Below are 19,005 nucleotides of genomic sequence, written 5' to 3'. Positions count from 1 at the left end.
ATAATACTTAGCAGTGGGAAACTGTCAAATGCTTACCCTCGCTGTTTCTCTATTATGTTCTCCCATTAGCTGTTTTAGGTTATTCCATCTAGAGTTTACTTTAGCTGGCACAATATGTTTGGCACAACCTACATTAAAAAGGTGGTATTGCACTTACAGAATTATTTATACTGTCTTGGAGAGATAGCTTGCAAACTCAAAATTGAAATTAAAACTCCTTTCCCCTACAAGTTCAGAAGAGGCAGCGATCTGAGAATAACTGGACAAGAAAGAATAATTTCAGTAGTCTCTTTTCTGCATAGTATGCAAATCCCAGTACTGCTGTATGGCTGATGTCCTGCTTCTGGTGCTGACCAGTGTGTCTACAGGGACATTTGGTCCCAGTGAGAACCTGTGTGAGGCACAGAGAAGGTGCAAGGGATGGATGTGTCTATTTATCTGTGCTGTAGCTGAAGGCACACACCACAAGGAACCACTCTGGGTCCCTAGACCTAAGCAGTTTAGTGTGGTCCAGCCCCCTGTCCCCCCCCCCCAGGCCCAGACTCCTGAGGCAGTCTGGCTCTACCTGCACCGCACAGCCCTCGGCCCAGGGGCCCCGGTGCTCCCATCCTACCCTGGAGCCACAACACAGTTTGCATGAAGGGCTTTTTTTTTGACTCACAACCCTTGATGAAGATCTTTTAGTGTGTTGGAGCAATACGGCAGGAAAGATAGGCTATGTGTGTGCCTGGGATTGTGTGCATGGGATCAGGCTCTTTAGGGGTGAAGGTCATTGTGGTGACAGTGGTGTAGTACTGTGTAGGGTTGGTTCTGTCTTGTCCATCCTCAAGGACAAAACTAAGGGGTTTCCATAGGGAAATGGGCTTGAAACCACACATAGTTCTGGAGTGAGGAGAAAGTTCTTGACTTCACCAAGGGCAAGTCTTGCCTGACCAACCCTTCTATGATGGAGTGACTACAGCAGTGGACAAGGAAAGGGCTACAGATGTCATCTACCCAGACTTCTCTAAGGACTTAGACATGGTCCCCCCCTTCTCTCTAAATTGCAGACACATGGATTTGATGGATGGACTGTTTGGGGGATGAGGAATTTGTTGGACAGTTGCATCTGGAGGGTAATAGGAAATGTCCAGGTGTCCCTGAGGGGTCAGTATTGGGACCAATGCCATTTAATGTCTTTATCAGTGACACCAACAGGCTCTGGGGAGAACTTATTGTGACTTTTCAGAACTGAACAGGGGCTTACAAGAAAAGTGGGTGCAGACTTTTCAGCAGGGCCTGCTGTGATAAGACAGTGGGTAATGGATTTAAACTGAAGGAGAGCCAGTTTAGATTAGATGTAAGAAGTTTTTAGCACGAGAGTGGTAAAAGCCTAGAACATGTTGCCCAGAGAGGGGGTAGATGCCCAATCCCTGGAAACATTCAAGATCAGGTTGGATGGGGCCCTGAGCAATCTGATCTAGCCAAAGATGTCCCTGCCCATTGCAGGGGAGTTGGACTAGATGACTTATAAAACGCAAACTATTAAATTATTCTATGATTCCAAGAGAGAGCCCATCAATGAGATGTCACTTAAGCAACTTAGATATCAGGGCCCAAGACTGAACTGGTGAAGTAAGTTATTTGGCAGCGCTTTAAATCCCGAAGATGTGCTGGAGTAGGATTGACTGTGGTTTTTTACCACTGGTCAGGCCAGACTTCCTCATACCCAGAAGTCATCACAGGCTGTAATTTTTTAATCCCCATGGAGATTTTGCTGCAGCGTGTCCTTGGGAGAGAAGGAGGTTCTCTGCATGGCCCAAAGAAGGTGGAACATTCACGTCATATTGCAAATTGGATGCTTATTCCTTTGGGAGCACTTCTTTTGTGTGAGGCAAATTAAATCTCTGGCTTGTCTGAGGACAAGGAAAGAAGATTCTGTTTTGAGGACAAAGGGGAATTTTAGCTCTCTCTTGAAACACAGCTTAATTCATTTTAAGTATTTGCTTCTGTGCCTTTACCTATTTTATAAGTTTCTCTTTGGGAAAACCGCATGGCATGGAATCAAGGCATTCATTCAACAACATTCTCTGCTTGGCTTCACTCATGTGTTTCTGTGGTCTATATTGGTTTTCTACTTTTTTATTCAGTTGTATTCAAAACAATGGCAAAAGTCCCTTCAATCTTGATGGTAGAAAATCTGATCTTACTGGAGGAATGGCTTCTTAGGCTTCTTGACTTGCATGTGTCTCTCAAGACTTTCTTGGGAAGAGCATGAAAAATCAATTTCTTTTCCAAAACAAGACAAAAGAAACCATTTGGAAAGCAACCAATGCAGGCAAAGCAATTTTAACAGATTATTCATAAGATAAATTCCAATTTTTTTCTGTTTGCAAATATGCACCATGAGCCTGATGTTTAGAGAGATGAACTGGCTGTTTCTTGATATGCAGCATATTCATTAATAGTTCATTGTAATTCAAGTCATAGTGCTTTTGAGAACGCACAGGTCATAGTTTGGGTCCATTTCACCTAACTGGATGCACATTGTTCTTTTAGAATCTGTTTCCCTGGTGCCAACATTCATTGTGACAAAATCATAGTAATGATTTTTTGCTGCTATGATGAGATCTCCTTTCCTTAGAGCAAGGGGGGAAGGGAAGGCCTGCTCACCCAAAGCAATGTGCTGAAAACCTTCCGTACAATTTGAGTACAATTCCATAGGATTGGAATACAATTCCATACAATGCCAGCCATGGAGATGGTTCTTACTCCATTTCAGATGTTTCACTTGCCACACAGTGGTTAATTTTTCAGGTGTGACTGAAATGGTTGGCAATGGTTGATGACCCAGCTTCAAAGGCTGATGACCCAGCTGATGAAAGCGAAGCACAGAGAGAGGAGTGGAGATAAGATCAGGAAATGGCTGGAGGGGAATGATAAATGAAGATGTAGCTCAGTAATTTTGCCCATCCACCTGCTGCTGTGTTGGTGTGCTGATGCAGCATTTTGTGTGTGGAAATTCCCCAAAAGGCAATTATTAGAGTCTTTACCAGCCCGTGAGAGGTATCTTCTGTAGTGTAGGTGTCTGCTGCGCTCCTGGGCTGGTCTCTGCGAGGGCAGGCAGCTGGGCCAAGGTGTTATGGTGATGCAGGGCTGCCAAGGAAGAGACAGACTGACCTAAAAGAAAATCAAGTGAAAGTTTTACCTGCTGGAAAGCTGAGGGTCATCAGTGACAAAAGGAGTTCACTAACTTTTGAGCTTGGCAAGTGGATCCACACCTCACAGTCCATGGAGGAGCATCAGATGGGACAGTCACCCACTCCTGGTGTAACAATCGCTCTGGCACAGAGATCTCTCATCCAGCTCTCAGTGTTCATGGATGTGAACACCTCTGCCCCAGCTACAGCCCATGCCTGTAAGTCACCATATCTGTTTGGATTATTTTGTGAGGAAAAAAACCCAGACATAACAACATTCCCATTTGCCATTTTCCTATCCAGCTTTCTATCTTGATTCGGGAGGTGCACCGTAAAAATGAGTCTTGGAGCAGCAGTTATTTCTGATCCATGGATTATGTTTGCTTTTGTTTCATATCACAGGGGCTTGTGGCTGGCCTGGCTTAGATTTTCCTGGTGCTGTTCATTGAAATGTTTTATTTTCCACCATTGCCTGTAGGCACTGACATGGATTAGCTTTGGCAGCACCACGCAGGGGGCTTACACACCCTGATGCTCACTAATTACAACCTCCTGAACATCCTAACAGCTATAATAATACAGTGATGTATATATGGAGTCACGGTCTGTCAATGTATTGCCCCTGTGGTGTAAACCCTGCAAGCAATATACTCATGATTGTAAATCCCCTTATTGCATGGAGAGTTTTGTTCTTCGGAGTGGTTTCTATTTACATATGCTCAGGCTCTCTGAATGTCCGATAGAATGTGATACTGCAGAAACTCACCTCTTGGAGACACATGGGGATGTTATATCCTTTCTTTCACCCCTTTTTTTCTTGCTTCTGACTCCCTCACCTTCTTCTCATAGTTATTTGCCAACATTTTTTTCTGGGGCAGTTCCTGAAGTGCCCAATCCAGGAACACCCATATAAGGATTATTTGTTTGTTTTAAATCTCTGTGTTAACAGTGAGTGCATTTAGCTTGCTAAATATCTCTCAGGGTCTAAATATGAGTTCAGCCACCTAATTTCTGGTGTGTGGATTTCTGAGTTACAGGTGATGAAATGCAGTGCAGGGGAAGACAGTAAATTTAGTCCTATGTGAAAGCCCTGAAATTCATGCAAGTGGAGCTGTTGAAGCCTCAGTTACATTTCTTCAACCAGCTCATCAACTCCTACTAGGCAAAATTACTTCTCAGTTAAATGTAGACAGAGGTATTTAGGATCTCCAAGTGTTGTAGAGAATTAGGCAAAGGAGAGAGTATTTTTTTCAACATAATATGGACCATAGAGGCACTGATGCTTCTCCTCTGGCTGCAAAGGGAGGCCAAGGCGATCATGTTCCCAAAAGTGTGCCTCCATTAGGTGCTTGACCACGTCCTAATGTTCTGCATGACCAATGGGCTGAGTGCTGGACACTCCTGAGCACCTGGAGAGCTCTGCTAAAACGAGAGACAATGGCAGATAGTGTCTGCTCTGCACCAACCACGATGACCACGTTAATGAAGAAATTCTGGTGTTTCCTGTGCCCTTCTCCGCTTGGTCCCAAACAATCTCTTTGAATCATAAAGGAAGACCTCATGGATTTAAAACTGCTCAGGTATGCCCTCTTAACTTCCTCTCAGCATGTGCATAGGAGAGCCACATTAGTTTCATTGCTAGGGCGAATTCCCCATCTCCAGAAATGGGAGTGGATTTTGCATGTATTGGCAATTAGAGTTTGAAGTAGTGAAACCTCTCTAGTTTTCTCACACTCAATGTACTCTCCAAAGTAATGACATCAAGTCAAAAAAAAAAAAAAAAAAAAAGGAAGATTAAGGATTTGCATCATTATATTTGACAGAACATATACAGTACTTCTGCAGAGATTGAAATAATCATAACTGAGCTCATGGAAAATTGCAAACACATAAAGGTTATACGAGAAGATGCAGAAATCAAATTATGAAGCAATTTTAATGCACTTTTTTGGATGTACATTCTTTTAGAGGACTCATCAACCACATTCTGATATGAATCTTATTTAATAGTAGGAATGATGACGGTTAAAATATTAGACACTAGCAAAAACTTCTCTACTTCTGAAAAAAAAAAGTTATATCCCAGCCTTGAGGCAAAAATGTTAAAAATAGACATTTTTTGTATAAAACTATTCACACAAATGAAACTAATAGGTTTTTATCTAAACCATCTGGCAGAGGAAATGCATTAAAATGTAAAGTCACATACTGAAACCCACGGAGACTTATTCTGAGTGCTATATGTTAAAAAAATGTAAAAAAGGAAAACTCTGTATGTTTTCCTTCATCTATCTGTGGCTTTGCTCCCCAGAGTCTAAGGTTTAACCAGTCAGCTTTGCTTTGGCAACCAATACACTCCTGCTTGTCTTTGCATAAAAGTTGTGCTCCCTGTAATGCAATCTAAATTCATTTCAGAAAAGTCATCAGTGGATTAGCCTTTATGATTTGCTTGGAAGTTCTTTTTCCTCCCTTAAATAAACCTCTACAGGAAACTCAGATACAAATGATGTTAACTTTTGCTTTTTCTGTACATGTAAAACCTCAGTTTAAAATAGCACCATTTCCTGTAGCACATGAGGTCTGTAACAGGAAGTAACCAAAAAAGACTTTCTCACTCCCTTTCACAATTTGAGGCCAAATAACCATGATCTGCTGGGCTTTCTTTTCTATCCCATGTGTAGGGGATTTTGTGTGAAACAGAATTACAGACTACTCTAGACTGCAAGGGATCTCTGGAGGTTTTCTGGTCTACCCTATCCCCATAGGGTACAACTTAGAAAGGGTTCTTCAGGGCTATCCAGCTGAGCTTTGAGTGTTTGCAAGGAAGGAAATCCCACATGGTCTCTGGGGTCCTGTTTCAGTGTTTCCAACCTGCGCTCCAGTGATTTTTTTCCCCTAATATATAATCAGAACTTCCCTTTTAACTTGTGTCTGTTGTCTCCTGTCCTTGTATGCTTCCCAAAAGAGGTCTTCTCTATAAAGACCCACTGGGCAGTTACAGAGTGCAGTAGGAACTCTTCTCCTCGAGGCTAACCAGATCCAGCACTCTCAACCCTCCTTTTGCACCCTATGTTCCAGTCCCTAACCATCGTGGTGGCCTCCTCTGGATTCGCTCCAATATGTCAATGTTTTCCTTTTGTTGAGGTCGCATCTGGAAAGGCTGCCACCTCTAGAGTCAGATTCCTTCCCAGTCTAAAAGTGACAACAGGACAAGAAGATAGGATAGCCTGTTTCTGCTCTAGTTCAAATTGTCCTCCAACAATTCTCTCTTGAGGGTTTAGAAATACTAAGCCTTGAGAATTTATTACCCGTGTACTGCAGAAGCACAACCTTCCTTCTAGGAGTTCCCTGTGGGACTGGTTGCAGCCTGTGTGCAGAAGACAGCCTCTGCTGCAGACAGATGCAGCACAGTCCCATTCAGCTGTCATGACTCTCTCCTTATGGGTCCTATCAGTCTCCTTGGTGGCAGATATATGTGTATGTATGGTGCTTACGTCAGTTAACTCTGATGCAGAAAGGCAGGTAAAAGGCTTCACTGAGTTCTAGGGAGAAATTCTGCCAAAAAAAAAAAAAAATTGAAAAATAAAGAAGTTTGAGGGATATGAACAATATCATCAAAATTCCAGTCTCACGAGCTTTGAAATTTTAATCAAAGATTCCAGGAACCTAGGACCAGAGATTACTCAGACTTACATTACTCTCTCTCTTGTTATTTTAATCTTTTTAGAGTTAATTTAGAGTAAAGTTTGAAAATAGCACTCTGCTGTCCACATACGACTTGAAAGTGGAAAACTCCTAAAGACAAATAAAACCTGGCAACTTCTCCCTATTTATTATTTGTAAAATCTCACCTAAGTTAAAGCTGGCCTCGTGGCTCTGAGCATCACTGCACAGTTTTTGAACTTTAGTTATGACTAAAGCAGAAGACTGTTATTCAAAACTCTCAGATCTCAGCTACCTTTCCTCTAAATTACTCTGTGTCCCTGGGCACATCGCTTATCTCCTTTCATATTCATCTCTTTAACAAAACCATGTAGCACATGCTTGTATGCCAGAGGAGTGGAGAGGCTCAGCTCATTATTTCGAACTCTGAGCAAAACATGAAGGCTTCCTCTGCTAATTAGGGCATCAGCCTTATTTATTCAAGTGGTGACATGTTTTTGAATGAACTTTGGATCTTCATGTTGCTATCTAAGCTGTACTATATAGACAGCAGGAAAAATCTTTCTTGCATCTTCAGTATGTAACAATATGACTGCACTCATGGCACAAACATGGATCCAGGTGTTTCATTGTGAAGAAAGTCGGTATTACAAAAGCAGCTTGCAGGCTTTGTGTCTGCAGAGGGCTTGTGCTGCCACAGGTACTTTGCTAGCACAGTAAGGTGAATAGGCCCCGTGCCCCCACCCCCAGCCCATATTGGAAAGGTTTTGGGCTTTTTTTACTTTCTACTGAAACTTGGCACTTTGAAAGCACCAAGGTCAGCACATATGCTGTGCATAGAGCTGGGAAATTTTTGAGTCTATGTATCAAAGTATGAGAAACCTGAATGTTCACTAGAGGTTTTCTTTGTCTTTTTTTTTTTTTTTTAAAGCACTGGAGCCAGGCAGATTGTAAGGCAGAACTTCTTAGAAAACTAGTTTAGAACAGCATCTGAAATGTGTGATTCTTGGAGCCTTCAGAGACTTCCACATTACAAAATGTCTGCCCAGCCTTCTGTGAAAGAGTGATGTGTGGAAGATCACCTACTCGTATGTTTGATTTAGCTTAAGAACATGTTTTACAAAGATATCTATCCTCAATCCAACATTTTAGGTTTTTTTAAAGTAACTGTATATATACCCTGTGGTTTGGTAAATTCAGAGTTAAAAGGAAAAGTATTTTGTTTCCAGCTTGAAATTTTATGACATAAACATCCAGCCTCTGAACATGGCTATGAGTTCTCTGGTTCTGCCTGCTGTGTGAGCTCAGTGTCTGCCGTCCACATCCTCACTGCTCAGCTGGCTGGAGGTCTGGAAAGCACTGATGTTCTAAGGGTTACTGGATTACAATTGTTCTCTGCAAACAAAATTCACATCTGTTCTGACAACTTATTTCAGCCTGATGCAACTTGAAAAGGTCGAGATTAATCCCAGAAAATCAGACTTCTATTTGAAAGGCCAAATCAACTTTAATTGTAACACATGGCTATTTGTATTGGCATTTAGCTGCAGCCGTTTATCCTTCTTTCCATTGGTATTATTTGTTTCTGAGCTTGCTCCTAAAGCCTGCAATGCCAGCTGAAATGTTTTAAGTAATGTAAAAAATAACAGCTGACATCTTTCCTTTTACAGGTTTCCACTGACCCAGGGTATTTCGTGTGCAAGTTTTTTATGACTTTTGTTTATCAGCAGTCTGGGAAAAAAATCATGGAAGAAAATGTTGGCTCGTTTTATAAAGATTAATGGTGAACTGTACTTTCACACACCCTCCTAGCCTGCTGGCTTTATCCATCAGAGCCTGAGGGGACGAGCCACTCACTCTGGAGTTCTGCCTCCTACCCAACTTAGATTGCAGGTGTTAAGGGCTTTAAGGCCCCTTTGCATTACCCAGGTTGCAAGCTGTGGTTTTCCATGTCAGTGAGGTGACTAACAGCAGCACCCTCTCATCGGCGTGGGGTACAGGTTGGTGTAGCACCTCCCTAACTACCCTGCTTCTCCTGGCAGCTGCCATCAGCTGAGCCACTCAGCCATCAGCTGATAGCTGAGCTCTCAGATCCCCCGAAAAGTGACAGGATGAAAGAGACTGATTTGGCAATACTTTGCTCTTGCTGTTTGGCCTGGAGAAAGATACTCTAAGTGGTAAGATTGTTTAGCAACAGCTGGCAAGCACCCGGGTGTGAGCCTGATTTTCAGCCATGACAGGCACTTATAGGAATGTTGCCAGATACAGCTGTTTAAAAGCCTTAATAAACAGCAAGTCAATACTAATCTTTGCCAAATTAATCTTTTCCTTGACAGCCCATCAGAGCAATTATGCTCAGACTAGTTGTAAACACACAATTGTCAGAGGGTAAGGATCTTCTCTGCAGTATATACTGTGTATTTTTGCACACAGCTTGTTTTCCAAATAGGTAGGTTTCCATTTTCTTTACCTTTTTTTTTGTTTTCTTTTTTCTTCTCTCTCCTATTTTATTTTCTGGCCAATTACATGATTGCCAGCTTGGTATTAGCCTGAACAAAATTTCTTTGTAAAGTGTCTATCGCAGCAAGCCCTTAATAGAATGTGAAATGATGACAGTTGCAGGATCCATGCAGATGCACATTTGCTAGTGGGTTTCTCTAATTAGGCAGTAACTGTGACAGACTCTGAAATGTTACAAGTCATTGTTCTCACTCGTCCTCTTGTTGGTGGAGTAAGAGCTACATTTGAGTTGTGATTTAATGTGCTGCTGGGTAATAATAAAATACATGACTTTGCAAAGGAAAGCAAATGCTGTCTGTGAGACCTGACACAAAGCACCTTGTGCTCTCTGAGGCGCTCAGCACCTCCTGCAGCACTGCCAGTATGCTGCTATACTCACCAAATAATATTTCATTTAAATGCAACAGGACTTGAATACCAGATAAATAATTAAAAGAGCTATAGTTATATATCTGTCTGTCTGTCTATCTCTATCTATCTAATCTTTCTGTCTTTATACCTATATCTGTAACTACATCTGTCTCTATTCCTACCTATAGAGGGGAGTTCAGCAGAGTAACTCCTGTATGGACTACGTAGCAACTCTTTACTACTTCTCACAGTGTGTGCAAAATAAAGATTTTTACCTGCTCCATTTTCCCAGAGCACAGAAAGAGATCTCTCTGGATCTGCCATGTTTATAGGACTGGATAAAAACCAGGCAGATACTTGGAGACGGTAGTTCAGAGTGGGATGAGGTCTCAAAAGGCTGAGGAAGGTGGTAAGAGCGTGTTTTACCTTCCAGTAATGAGATCTTTTATTGCTGGGTTTCCTGTTTACAGAGGAGCCTCACAGGGAATATTTGGCAGAGACGCCACTGGAATCAGGAGCTGGTATTTGGTGAGAGAGAGAGAAGTGGGCATGAATACATTACATCTCACTGTGAATGGCTGGGGCTCTCCATGAATACATTACTTACTTACTGCCTGTGGATTAGTGTGTGTGGGGGGAAATTCTACGGCAGGTCCCTTTGTGTTGCTTTTTTGGATCAGAGGCAGCAGCTGGATGAGATTTCTGCTGGAACACGTGTGAGTTTGGGGATAGAGAGACCAGGACTCGTGTCATCAGAATAGGGCACACTGAAGAGAAGCAGTAAATTCAAAGAGCCTTTTCTTTTCAAAACCTCTGCTTACCTTGGTGCAAGCAAAGGGTATTTACATCCTGCAGAGTGCATATGTTGCCAAGTTTGCATTTGCCCACCACTTTTTTAAAATAATAGAAAAAAATATTAATTTCAATTAACAGAAGACATTATTTCCCTTGGTTTCTCTCACTTTGACAGACGTTTTTATCATATTTACTTGCTGTTACTGCGTTGCTTCAATGTGCAGGTTGTTTAGTTCCTGTGTGCTTCCTCATTATCATAGTTAGGACAGATGTTAACTTACAACCAGTGACTTAGGTATATGTGTTAAAGTTGTGCCTAAGCCACAGCACTTCAGCAAAGCATGGTGCATGTCTTCATGAACTCCAGTGGAGTTTCACCTGCTTACAAAAGGGTATCAACCACCTATTAACAATTTGTATCTGTCAAGACACAGCTGAAAACAAATAGCAGATTGCCCTTGGCCAGCAACTATTCCTTTTTTCCAAGGTCGAACATGAAGAGCTGCCATTTATGCACTGAAGTTGGATCTTCCTTCTGGAGCAAAGTGATTTCAGTATATCCATGGCCAAAACTGCTGCTCTTCCAGCACAGTTGTCCCATCCGATCAGAGCCCAGGGACAGAACCAGACTCAGAGCACTGGATGGGTAAGGTGCTGCACGGAAAACATACTGCTTACAGACCGAGACACCAACTAGCCAGAGGTTCATACAGAATAAGTATTTTATTCATGATGTATTTTTTTATTTACATTAAAGTTTTTTCTTGTATTTTGAACTCTGCTTGGATACCGAAATTAACAACTTTATGTGACTGCACACCTGCTCTAAAAGAAATGGAGATAACACAGTTCTTTTCCATAAAAGAAAAAGGAAAATTGCCTGACAAAATCAAAGTTGATTTTTCTCATTCCCAGTAATTATCTTCTCACTTTAGAATTAATATGAGTGGAAAATGTAGTTTACTATAATATAATAAATAGAAGACATTGGGTAATTAGTAGTGCTGGTATATTTCTAAAGTACTAAACAGACAAACAATAAACTGTGAATTTAATCACGAGTTCTCATACAGTTTCAAGACAGGAAAATTAGAGCTCTCAGCTACAGTCATTTGAGTAATCACATCTGATCTGCATTATTTATTAGTTATTACATGCCAAGTGATTCCGATTGTACATTGCCTGAAATCATTCAAAAGCAAGCATGCCTTTGTTTCTGTTTTGTTTTATAAAGAAAAATCAATGGCATTGAGTAATGTGTATTCTATCCGAATTTCTTTCTTTATTTCACATAGAAAATACAAATCAGCGATACTCTCCATCAATGGGACAGGTACCTTGGATGAAATCCTCCAGAAATGTATTTTCAGAACTATCCCTGATCCCAAACAAAATACCTTCTTCTGGATATTTTCATCCCTTTCCCTGTGACTGTTGAACTTACCTTTAATTTTAGGTTTTATTTCTGATATACTCCCTAAAATTCTGTAGGAACTTTTGCATATATAATAAAATGCCTGAAGCATATTTGGTAATATTTCTTTTGGTAATATGTTTATTCCATTTGACTTATTAACAAAAAATGATGAAGTTTCAAGAAGCAGCGTTACGCAGCTTTACTCAGTTAGTTTTGTTGATTCAAGTCTTAGTTTTGGGCAACTTCCTCCTACAATGCTTTAAAAAGGGAATTACTTAAAATACCTTTTTTCTCTTCTCCTTAACAACCAAAGAAATAGAGAAATAATTATTGGGTACCTTCATTTTCTGCCAGTAAAGCAGGTTTGGTGTTATATATGTCACAGTAAAAACTAAATAAAGTATTCACATCAGTTGTGAACAATTTGTGCCAGCAAAAGTTAAAGCGTCAAAGAAACCTCTTTAAAATGCTAACAAATTTACTTACAAACACCTATATTTATTATTTCATAAATAGGCGCAACAGGTTCCATAAAAAAGATTAAATACAGACATAGTATGAAGAAACAATAATACATAGCCATATGTAGAGGTTATAATTTAGCTGTCTCCAATCTGTTTCTGCATCTAATAAAATATCAGGTAAGCATTTGGCAGTTTTATACATAAAAGGACTTAAATGATGTTTACTAACCAGTACACATAAAGTGATTTTCTTTAAAAAAAAGAAGCATTTTTTTAGGCAGTACAAAATAAACATGTTGCTCTTTATCAACATTAGTTTTTTTCCTATTTTTTTTTGTGTTTATTTCATGAGACAAAGCCAATATTTTTAATTAATATAATTTGGGACTATTTTACTTTTTTCCTCCAAATACCTTGAAAATATAGACTATTAGTCAGTTGTTTAAAAATGAAGTAAAAATATGAATGTTTGCCAATTTAACCCTTATTGTGAAATCAATAAACTGGAATGAGCCAGTTTCAATTACAATTAGCTACAAAAACATTCACATTTTATACTCTAGGAGAGTGTAACATAGATGCTATTTACAAACTTGCTATGACTGCTACATCAAGCCATTTAAAAAGTCTTTAGTAGTTTCATATAAACACCCATTATGAAAAACCAATGGAAAATCCAGGACTTTTATCCGAGACATCTACAGTTGCTAAGGCAGTTACTATCGCAGCACTTCACAGCAAAAACCAACATAAAATCTGAATGGTCCAAGTTTCCTTCAGGGAAGAAGAAAAGCAATGTCCGTTACAGGATCTCAGGGTAGGGGTGGAAAAGAGAAAGAAAGAGAAAAATGGAAGCGGGGGGGAGGGGAGGAGGGGGAAAGGGAGAAAAAGAAAGAAGCAAGACTATTTTTTCCAGAGTGGGTGACCCACAAGCTCAAATAGTCCTAAGTGCTTAGCAACTTGTATTTCCTAATAAAATGCAGAACTGCCTTGACTGCATAAAGCAATCCATGATGAAAAGACTTCCCTGCATTCCTCAGTGGAAAGGAGAGGTGTTTCAGATTTTCAGGTAAGGTAGAGTGCTTTGTCCCTCTGCATGCCCCTGTTCAAACAGAAAAAGAACAAATGTGTGGTTTGTTTTTTTTTAAAATTTGAAAAATTCTTAGTTCTCCTTTTCAAAAAAAACCCAACCCCACAACCCTACTGCATATCATTAATCCCAAGCATACCACTGAAGTACATCTGCATTGTCATGGTAATAATAAGAAAAATCCTAGTGCTGTAGTGACATGTAGCAACCCAAAAACCACATCTGGCTCTAAACTGCACAGGACTGGGATATTGGTCTGAGTGCTGGTTCAGGATCACTTGCACTAGTGGGCTGGTAGCACTGACTATCAAAAACCACCTGGGTAGAGTTGAGGGTTTAGCATGGGTCTTGAAACAATACTCCATAAGCACCCTGTATGAAGTGGCCACTTTCCTTAGAGGGCAGGAGAGCTTAGTTACACGAATGTGGGTGTCAGCCCCTGATACCTCTGGCCTATTTTATTTACTCATTCAGACATAGCCAAAACATGGTGGGCCAGCAGGTTCAGTTAAACAAACACAAGGGAACACTAGAAGCTTCCGGCACATCCAGCTAGAGCAACCCTCTATTGGAGACCAGGGTCTACAGGAGACCTTCCACCCATGCACATTGTCTAACAGGCTTTTGCATTAAGTTCTTGTTGGGTTTCAGCTTCAAACGAAGCATACCAGTTCAGAGCAAAAAGGAGTGATTCACCAATATCTAATTTGGAACAGTCTGTAGAAGTCAGAAGAAAAGCGTAATTTAAAGCAGCAGGAGCATCACTGATGGGGCTTGGTGCACACTGCAGACACTTTCTGGAAGAGCAGCTTTACTCTTAATCTCCCACTTCCTTGACATTAACAAAATCTAGGCACCAGTTCTGTTATTCCACAGCTTTGCAGCTTACTTGCTTTGGAGTCCAAGAGCAGTACAGAGCAAACTACACTGCAGTGGTAATTTATGCCAATGCTACAGCAAAGATGCGTTAAGTTCATGCACACAGATTCACAAGGGCATATCTACACAGATTATATACAGGGTCTGCGCAGAGAAAGCTGTTAGGGATCTAAAGTTTTGCCCAATGGGCACCTGTAGGGCAGTGCTGGGAACAATGACATGCTGCTTTTTTTTTCAGAATCAGGAATCAAAGCCGCAATAAGGCTGTGGCTTATTTGACAGAGGACAGTCTATTCAGAGCTCAGTGTCAGTGGCTGTAAAAGTCTCTGGGCTGGATAAACTCCTACAAGGGCCTGCAGTACGTATCAAGACATGATGGTGGTACAAGCAGGAACTAGCAGGCTCTACTAGTTCTGAACTAGTAATCACAAAAAAAGATTTTTGTTCAGTTCCAGAAACACTTAAGAACAATGGTACAAGTGAAATTCTCAGTTTAAGTAAGTGTAATGGATGAAAGTGATCTTCAGTTTTGCTTTGTGTTCATTTGTGTGGGCTAGATTTGGCACTTTGGTAGCAACCAAGAGATTTTATCTGCCTCTGCCTTGGGAATTCATGCCAAGTCAAGGGGATGTCAGGCTGGTGAGCATGTTCACAAGGCTCATCATCTATCATTTAAAACTGAAGACATACCTTCTGTTCAGTCTTAAATATTTCCAGACAGTTCCTGGGACAGTAACATGGCTCCACAAAAACCATGCTGCGGAGGAGTTGAAGGTTAGAAGGGGTTACTAACCTTATGTTAAGGGCACAGAGCTCCTGCAGGTATGGTGTTTTGTTTCTGGATACAGTCATGTGGTCTTCATGCCATTCCCTTCCACGTATCTTATATCCCATGCATCAGCCCTGCCTCTCACTGATGTGGTTTTTCATGACCCAGAGTAGTTATTTTCACTGGCAGCAAGCTTTCCTCAGCAATGGAGTATTTGGAGAAAATAGTTCACATTGTTTGCCTCTCAAGGAGGGGGTAGTGATCTTAAAACTTCTTTTTTACACCTTCTGCCTAAGATTTCAGTTCTGATTTTCTATGGAATGAAAGTTCTCTAAGACTACAAAGTGTATGTGCTGTGATAAAGTGACAACAATGTCTAATAAATGTGTGTATTGAAAACTTGTTCTCCTACAACAGTCTAACTGCTGAATAAATACAGTGTCATCACAGATGCACTTCTGAAACACTGTAGGGAAACAGGCAACAGCTCTGTTCTCAAATTCTCTGTCAGATACTTGTGTCATGAATGTTGCTCAACACAAGGTGGCATTCACTGGCTGCTTACCCATTACTGCAGTAGTCATTATTCCAGTCCACAGTCTGTGCCTGAGGATTTCTGCATCCTGAACGAACATACTCCATTGCTTGGGTAACAACTTGCGCAGCTGTTGATGTTGGATTGATGATATTCTGATAATCAGGCTGAAGAGTAAATCCCTAGAGGAGAAAGCAAATACATTACAAAGAATGGAAACAAAGTAACAGGTTGAGTGCATTAAAAAAAGAAAAAAAAGTGGTGTGTACTGTGAAATGGTAGAATACTTGTTTTCCAAGCTTTAGCTTATAAAACCTAAAATAGGCAAAAAACTGTAGGTATTTTCTAAGTTTTAAAATCTTTCTTTGGTTTGAGAAATGAAACACTGCCAAACCATTGTTAGCTTTTACACAGTCACAGGATGGAACTAAAAGACACAGAGCAGAAACAATTCAAAACCAAGAGAACAACTCAATCAGCAGTGGGACAAAAAGGTCTGTTTGCTCCTTAGAGCTTCCATTTAGATTAAATGTAAGGATACACACTAGTCACTAATTCCCAGAATATGCAACAGAATCTTTTTGAAGGATGTAGGCAGCAGGTGGCTGACTGTTTTATTAGACTACACCTATTCACGTATTGTTCTCAAAAACCTTTTTCTTCATTCAGTCACAAAGGGACCATCTGCTGCTTCTTTTATTTGCACTTCTCTCTCAACTAAACGGAAATTCAACCAAAGCTTTTTAACCGTTGTTGGACTAATGTAGTGAAAGTAGCACAGAATAACTTGCTTTTTGAAATGAAGGAGATGAGCAAAAGAAAGTGGAAGTTACAAAGAGACATCTAACCTGCTCCCTGAAATATCTGTCATATGAAAAGTCATAATAATTTTTAGCTCTTTTGATATATTAGGATGCTTAAATACTGTGTTTCAAAGGCAGGAGAATAATTGAAATTTCAAGGCTAGTGTATCTGGTTCACCCTGTGTAAATGTACATCGTGTTCCTTAAAATTAGAAGAACTACACTGGGTAAGAGCATGGGAATGCTGTATGAAAGCAATCACTGCTCAAAAAAACCATGCCAAACTCCTTCCTGGGGCAAGGGCATACAATTCCCATTCAAGTTAACTGGATGGGTACCTGCTAAATCAGAAAGTGAACTCGAACCTACTTTGAAAACTCACTCCATTCAGCCAAAGCCCACATACAAAATACACAGAATTAATGCTTTTAATTAGCTTTTAGTTTTAGTTTAGTGTTAGTGCGTTGTTTGTGATCACTTCTTGTACACAGCCCTCATTAGGACAGATATTTTGCAGAGGGATGTTCTTTTCTGCAGGTTTAAGAAGCCAGCCATGCTACCTTTTGTCAAGATAAATGAGTATTTTGAGTTTTCACCTAGCCCCCTACATCCACAGAAATTCTCTTCCTTCAAATGTAACATTTCACTTCCTTCTTCACATTCCTCTTCTTTGGCTATTCCCTGAAGTCCCGCAGGTGTTTTGCCCTGCCTCTCGTGCACTGACACCTCACTCCACTAATCCTGACCATGGATTTTAATCTAGACCACAAACCATTGCAACCTTCTTCCTTAATCTTTTTCATATGGCGAACATCCTGAGTAACATTTCAGGACCTTAAAGGCTCTTTGAAGCCTCACTCTGTCCCTGTTGACTCCAAGAAACAGTGGTGAGCAAGTTCACAGATGAATTCTGCATGTAGTTGCCATGTTACTTATATACTGCCCTGCTAATGAGATTAAATAAAACCCACCCATGGTGGGTTTTACAGCCATGGTTACTGTAACACCCATGCTCTGTACATTGGCTTTTCACCAGGCTACAAACCTACACAGAAAGCTGCATATACAACCCCCATGCCTGTAACAGATCCAAGGGAAACAGTAATTGAGCAGATTTCCCAGTGGCTTTAATTGGAGTTTTGTGTAATTAGAAGGCAGAAAATTTGGGTTTTTATGCCATCATCATCATTTTTTATACAAAACATTACCCATAAGACCTTCCTAATTTAGCTGTAAGAGGAAATCAACCACAGAAACACATCCTACCCTCAGGCACTCAGATTTACCTTTGGCAGCAAAGCTCCAGATCTGTCTTATCAGTTTTCATGAAAAAAACATAAATACAAGGAAAACACTATATAGGGACATTAGCCAGTAGCAAAGCATGCACGTGAGTAGGCACAGAGACTCAAGTACTCATAAAATCATAGAATGGTTTGTGTTGGAAGGACCTCAAAGATCATCTAGATCCAAACCCCATGCCTTGGGCAGGGAACCTTCTGTTATACTTGGTTGCTCAGAGATCCATCCAACCTGGTCTTGAATCTTGAATACCTCCAGGGAGGGGACATCCACAACTTCTCTGGGAAGCACTCATGCAACAAGGAGACAGTTCCTCCAAATCAGAGGAAGAGACCATCAGCACAATACCCATTCCATTTCTTCTGGAATTAGAACAAATAAATAGCTTAGATGTTGGAGAACAATCATGTGGTTTAAATGCCGGGTTGGAACGGGGTGGGGACTTATTCACATATTTTTTCAGGTTTTCTATGTGACCACAGACAACTGGCTTTGGCTTTCTTCCAGCAAAGCACGTGTGTGCTTAGGCTGAATTGTTACCTCTCATGTAAAGGTTGGGGCTGTAGATCCACATTTAATCAGCAAAATAAGGGGTAACAACACTTTCATCTTGTACCTGGTGTCATGGTTTTGCCCAGCGGGCCAACCCCTGGGGCTGAGAATGGTTTTGTCCAGGTGGATTTCCAGACAAGAAGCCAATTAAAACTCTAAGTAACGCCTTTGCTAATTACATCTTTAAGAAAAACGAAAGAGAAGGTGAGTTACGCAGTTGAAATTAGGGGCAGCAGCCATGTAGAAGAGGCAGCGGGCCCGAGGAGGGCTGGGGGCAGGTGTGGCACTGAAGCCCCCCCCTTCTCTCTTGTAAGACAGTGAAGAGAAAAAAAGTTTAGAAAGACTGACTGCTTGGACGAAGAACCACAGCAGAAGAATTCCAGCAAAGAGATAAGGGACTTCCAAGGTCAAAGCTGGCAGCCGGAGGAGAGAGAAGAACAGTGTGAAGGGGGGGCCTGTTACTCCCCCTTTCACTCGCTCTCTCTCCCTTCAGCAGGGAAAAGACTGAAAAGTAATCCCTGCCACCTGTAGAAGATTGTTGGGGTGAGGAGACTCCCCATGCGACTCACAGAGGAGCTTGTAGATGTACCAGAGAAGATGAGACTTACGCCGGAGCGAAAGACGGCTCGAGTAAGTTTGGGATCTGTGTGAAAGATCCATGCTGCTGCTGGAGATTTGTGACCCTG

General features: G+C 41.0%; 1 protein-coding gene across 4 annotated transcripts in view; it reads right to left on the bottom strand.

The window, feature by feature from the left end:
- Positions 1-11,212: 11,212 nt before the first annotated feature.
- TOX (thymocyte selection associated high mobility group box) overlaps positions 11,213-19,005 on the bottom strand; it is a 223,397-nt gene continuing 215,604 nt past the window's right edge. For all 4 annotated transcript variants that reach the window (XM_050328971.1, XM_050328992.1, XM_050328963.1 and 1 more), the window contains 2 exons: positions 15,693-15,844; positions 11,213-13,491 (listed from right to left, as the gene is read on the bottom strand). In XM_050328971.1, the coding sequence (XP_050184928.1) occupies positions 13,455-13,491; positions 15,693-15,844 (189 nt within the window). In that variant the 3' untranslated portion in view covers positions 11,213-13,454. The remainder of the gene's footprint in view (positions 13,492-15,692; positions 15,845-19,005) is intronic.

Source organism: Myiozetetes cayanensis, unplaced genomic scaffold, assembly GCF_022539395.1.
Source record: "Myiozetetes cayanensis isolate MyiCay16 unplaced genomic scaffold, myiCay2020 scf1, whole genome shotgun sequence".
NCBI classification, from domain to species: domain Eukaryota; kingdom Metazoa; phylum Chordata; class Aves; order Passeriformes; family Tyrannidae; genus Myiozetetes; species Myiozetetes cayanensis.
The sequence above is the reverse complement of the archived record's forward strand: the minus strand, read 5'-3'. Positions and strand labels throughout refer to the sequence as shown.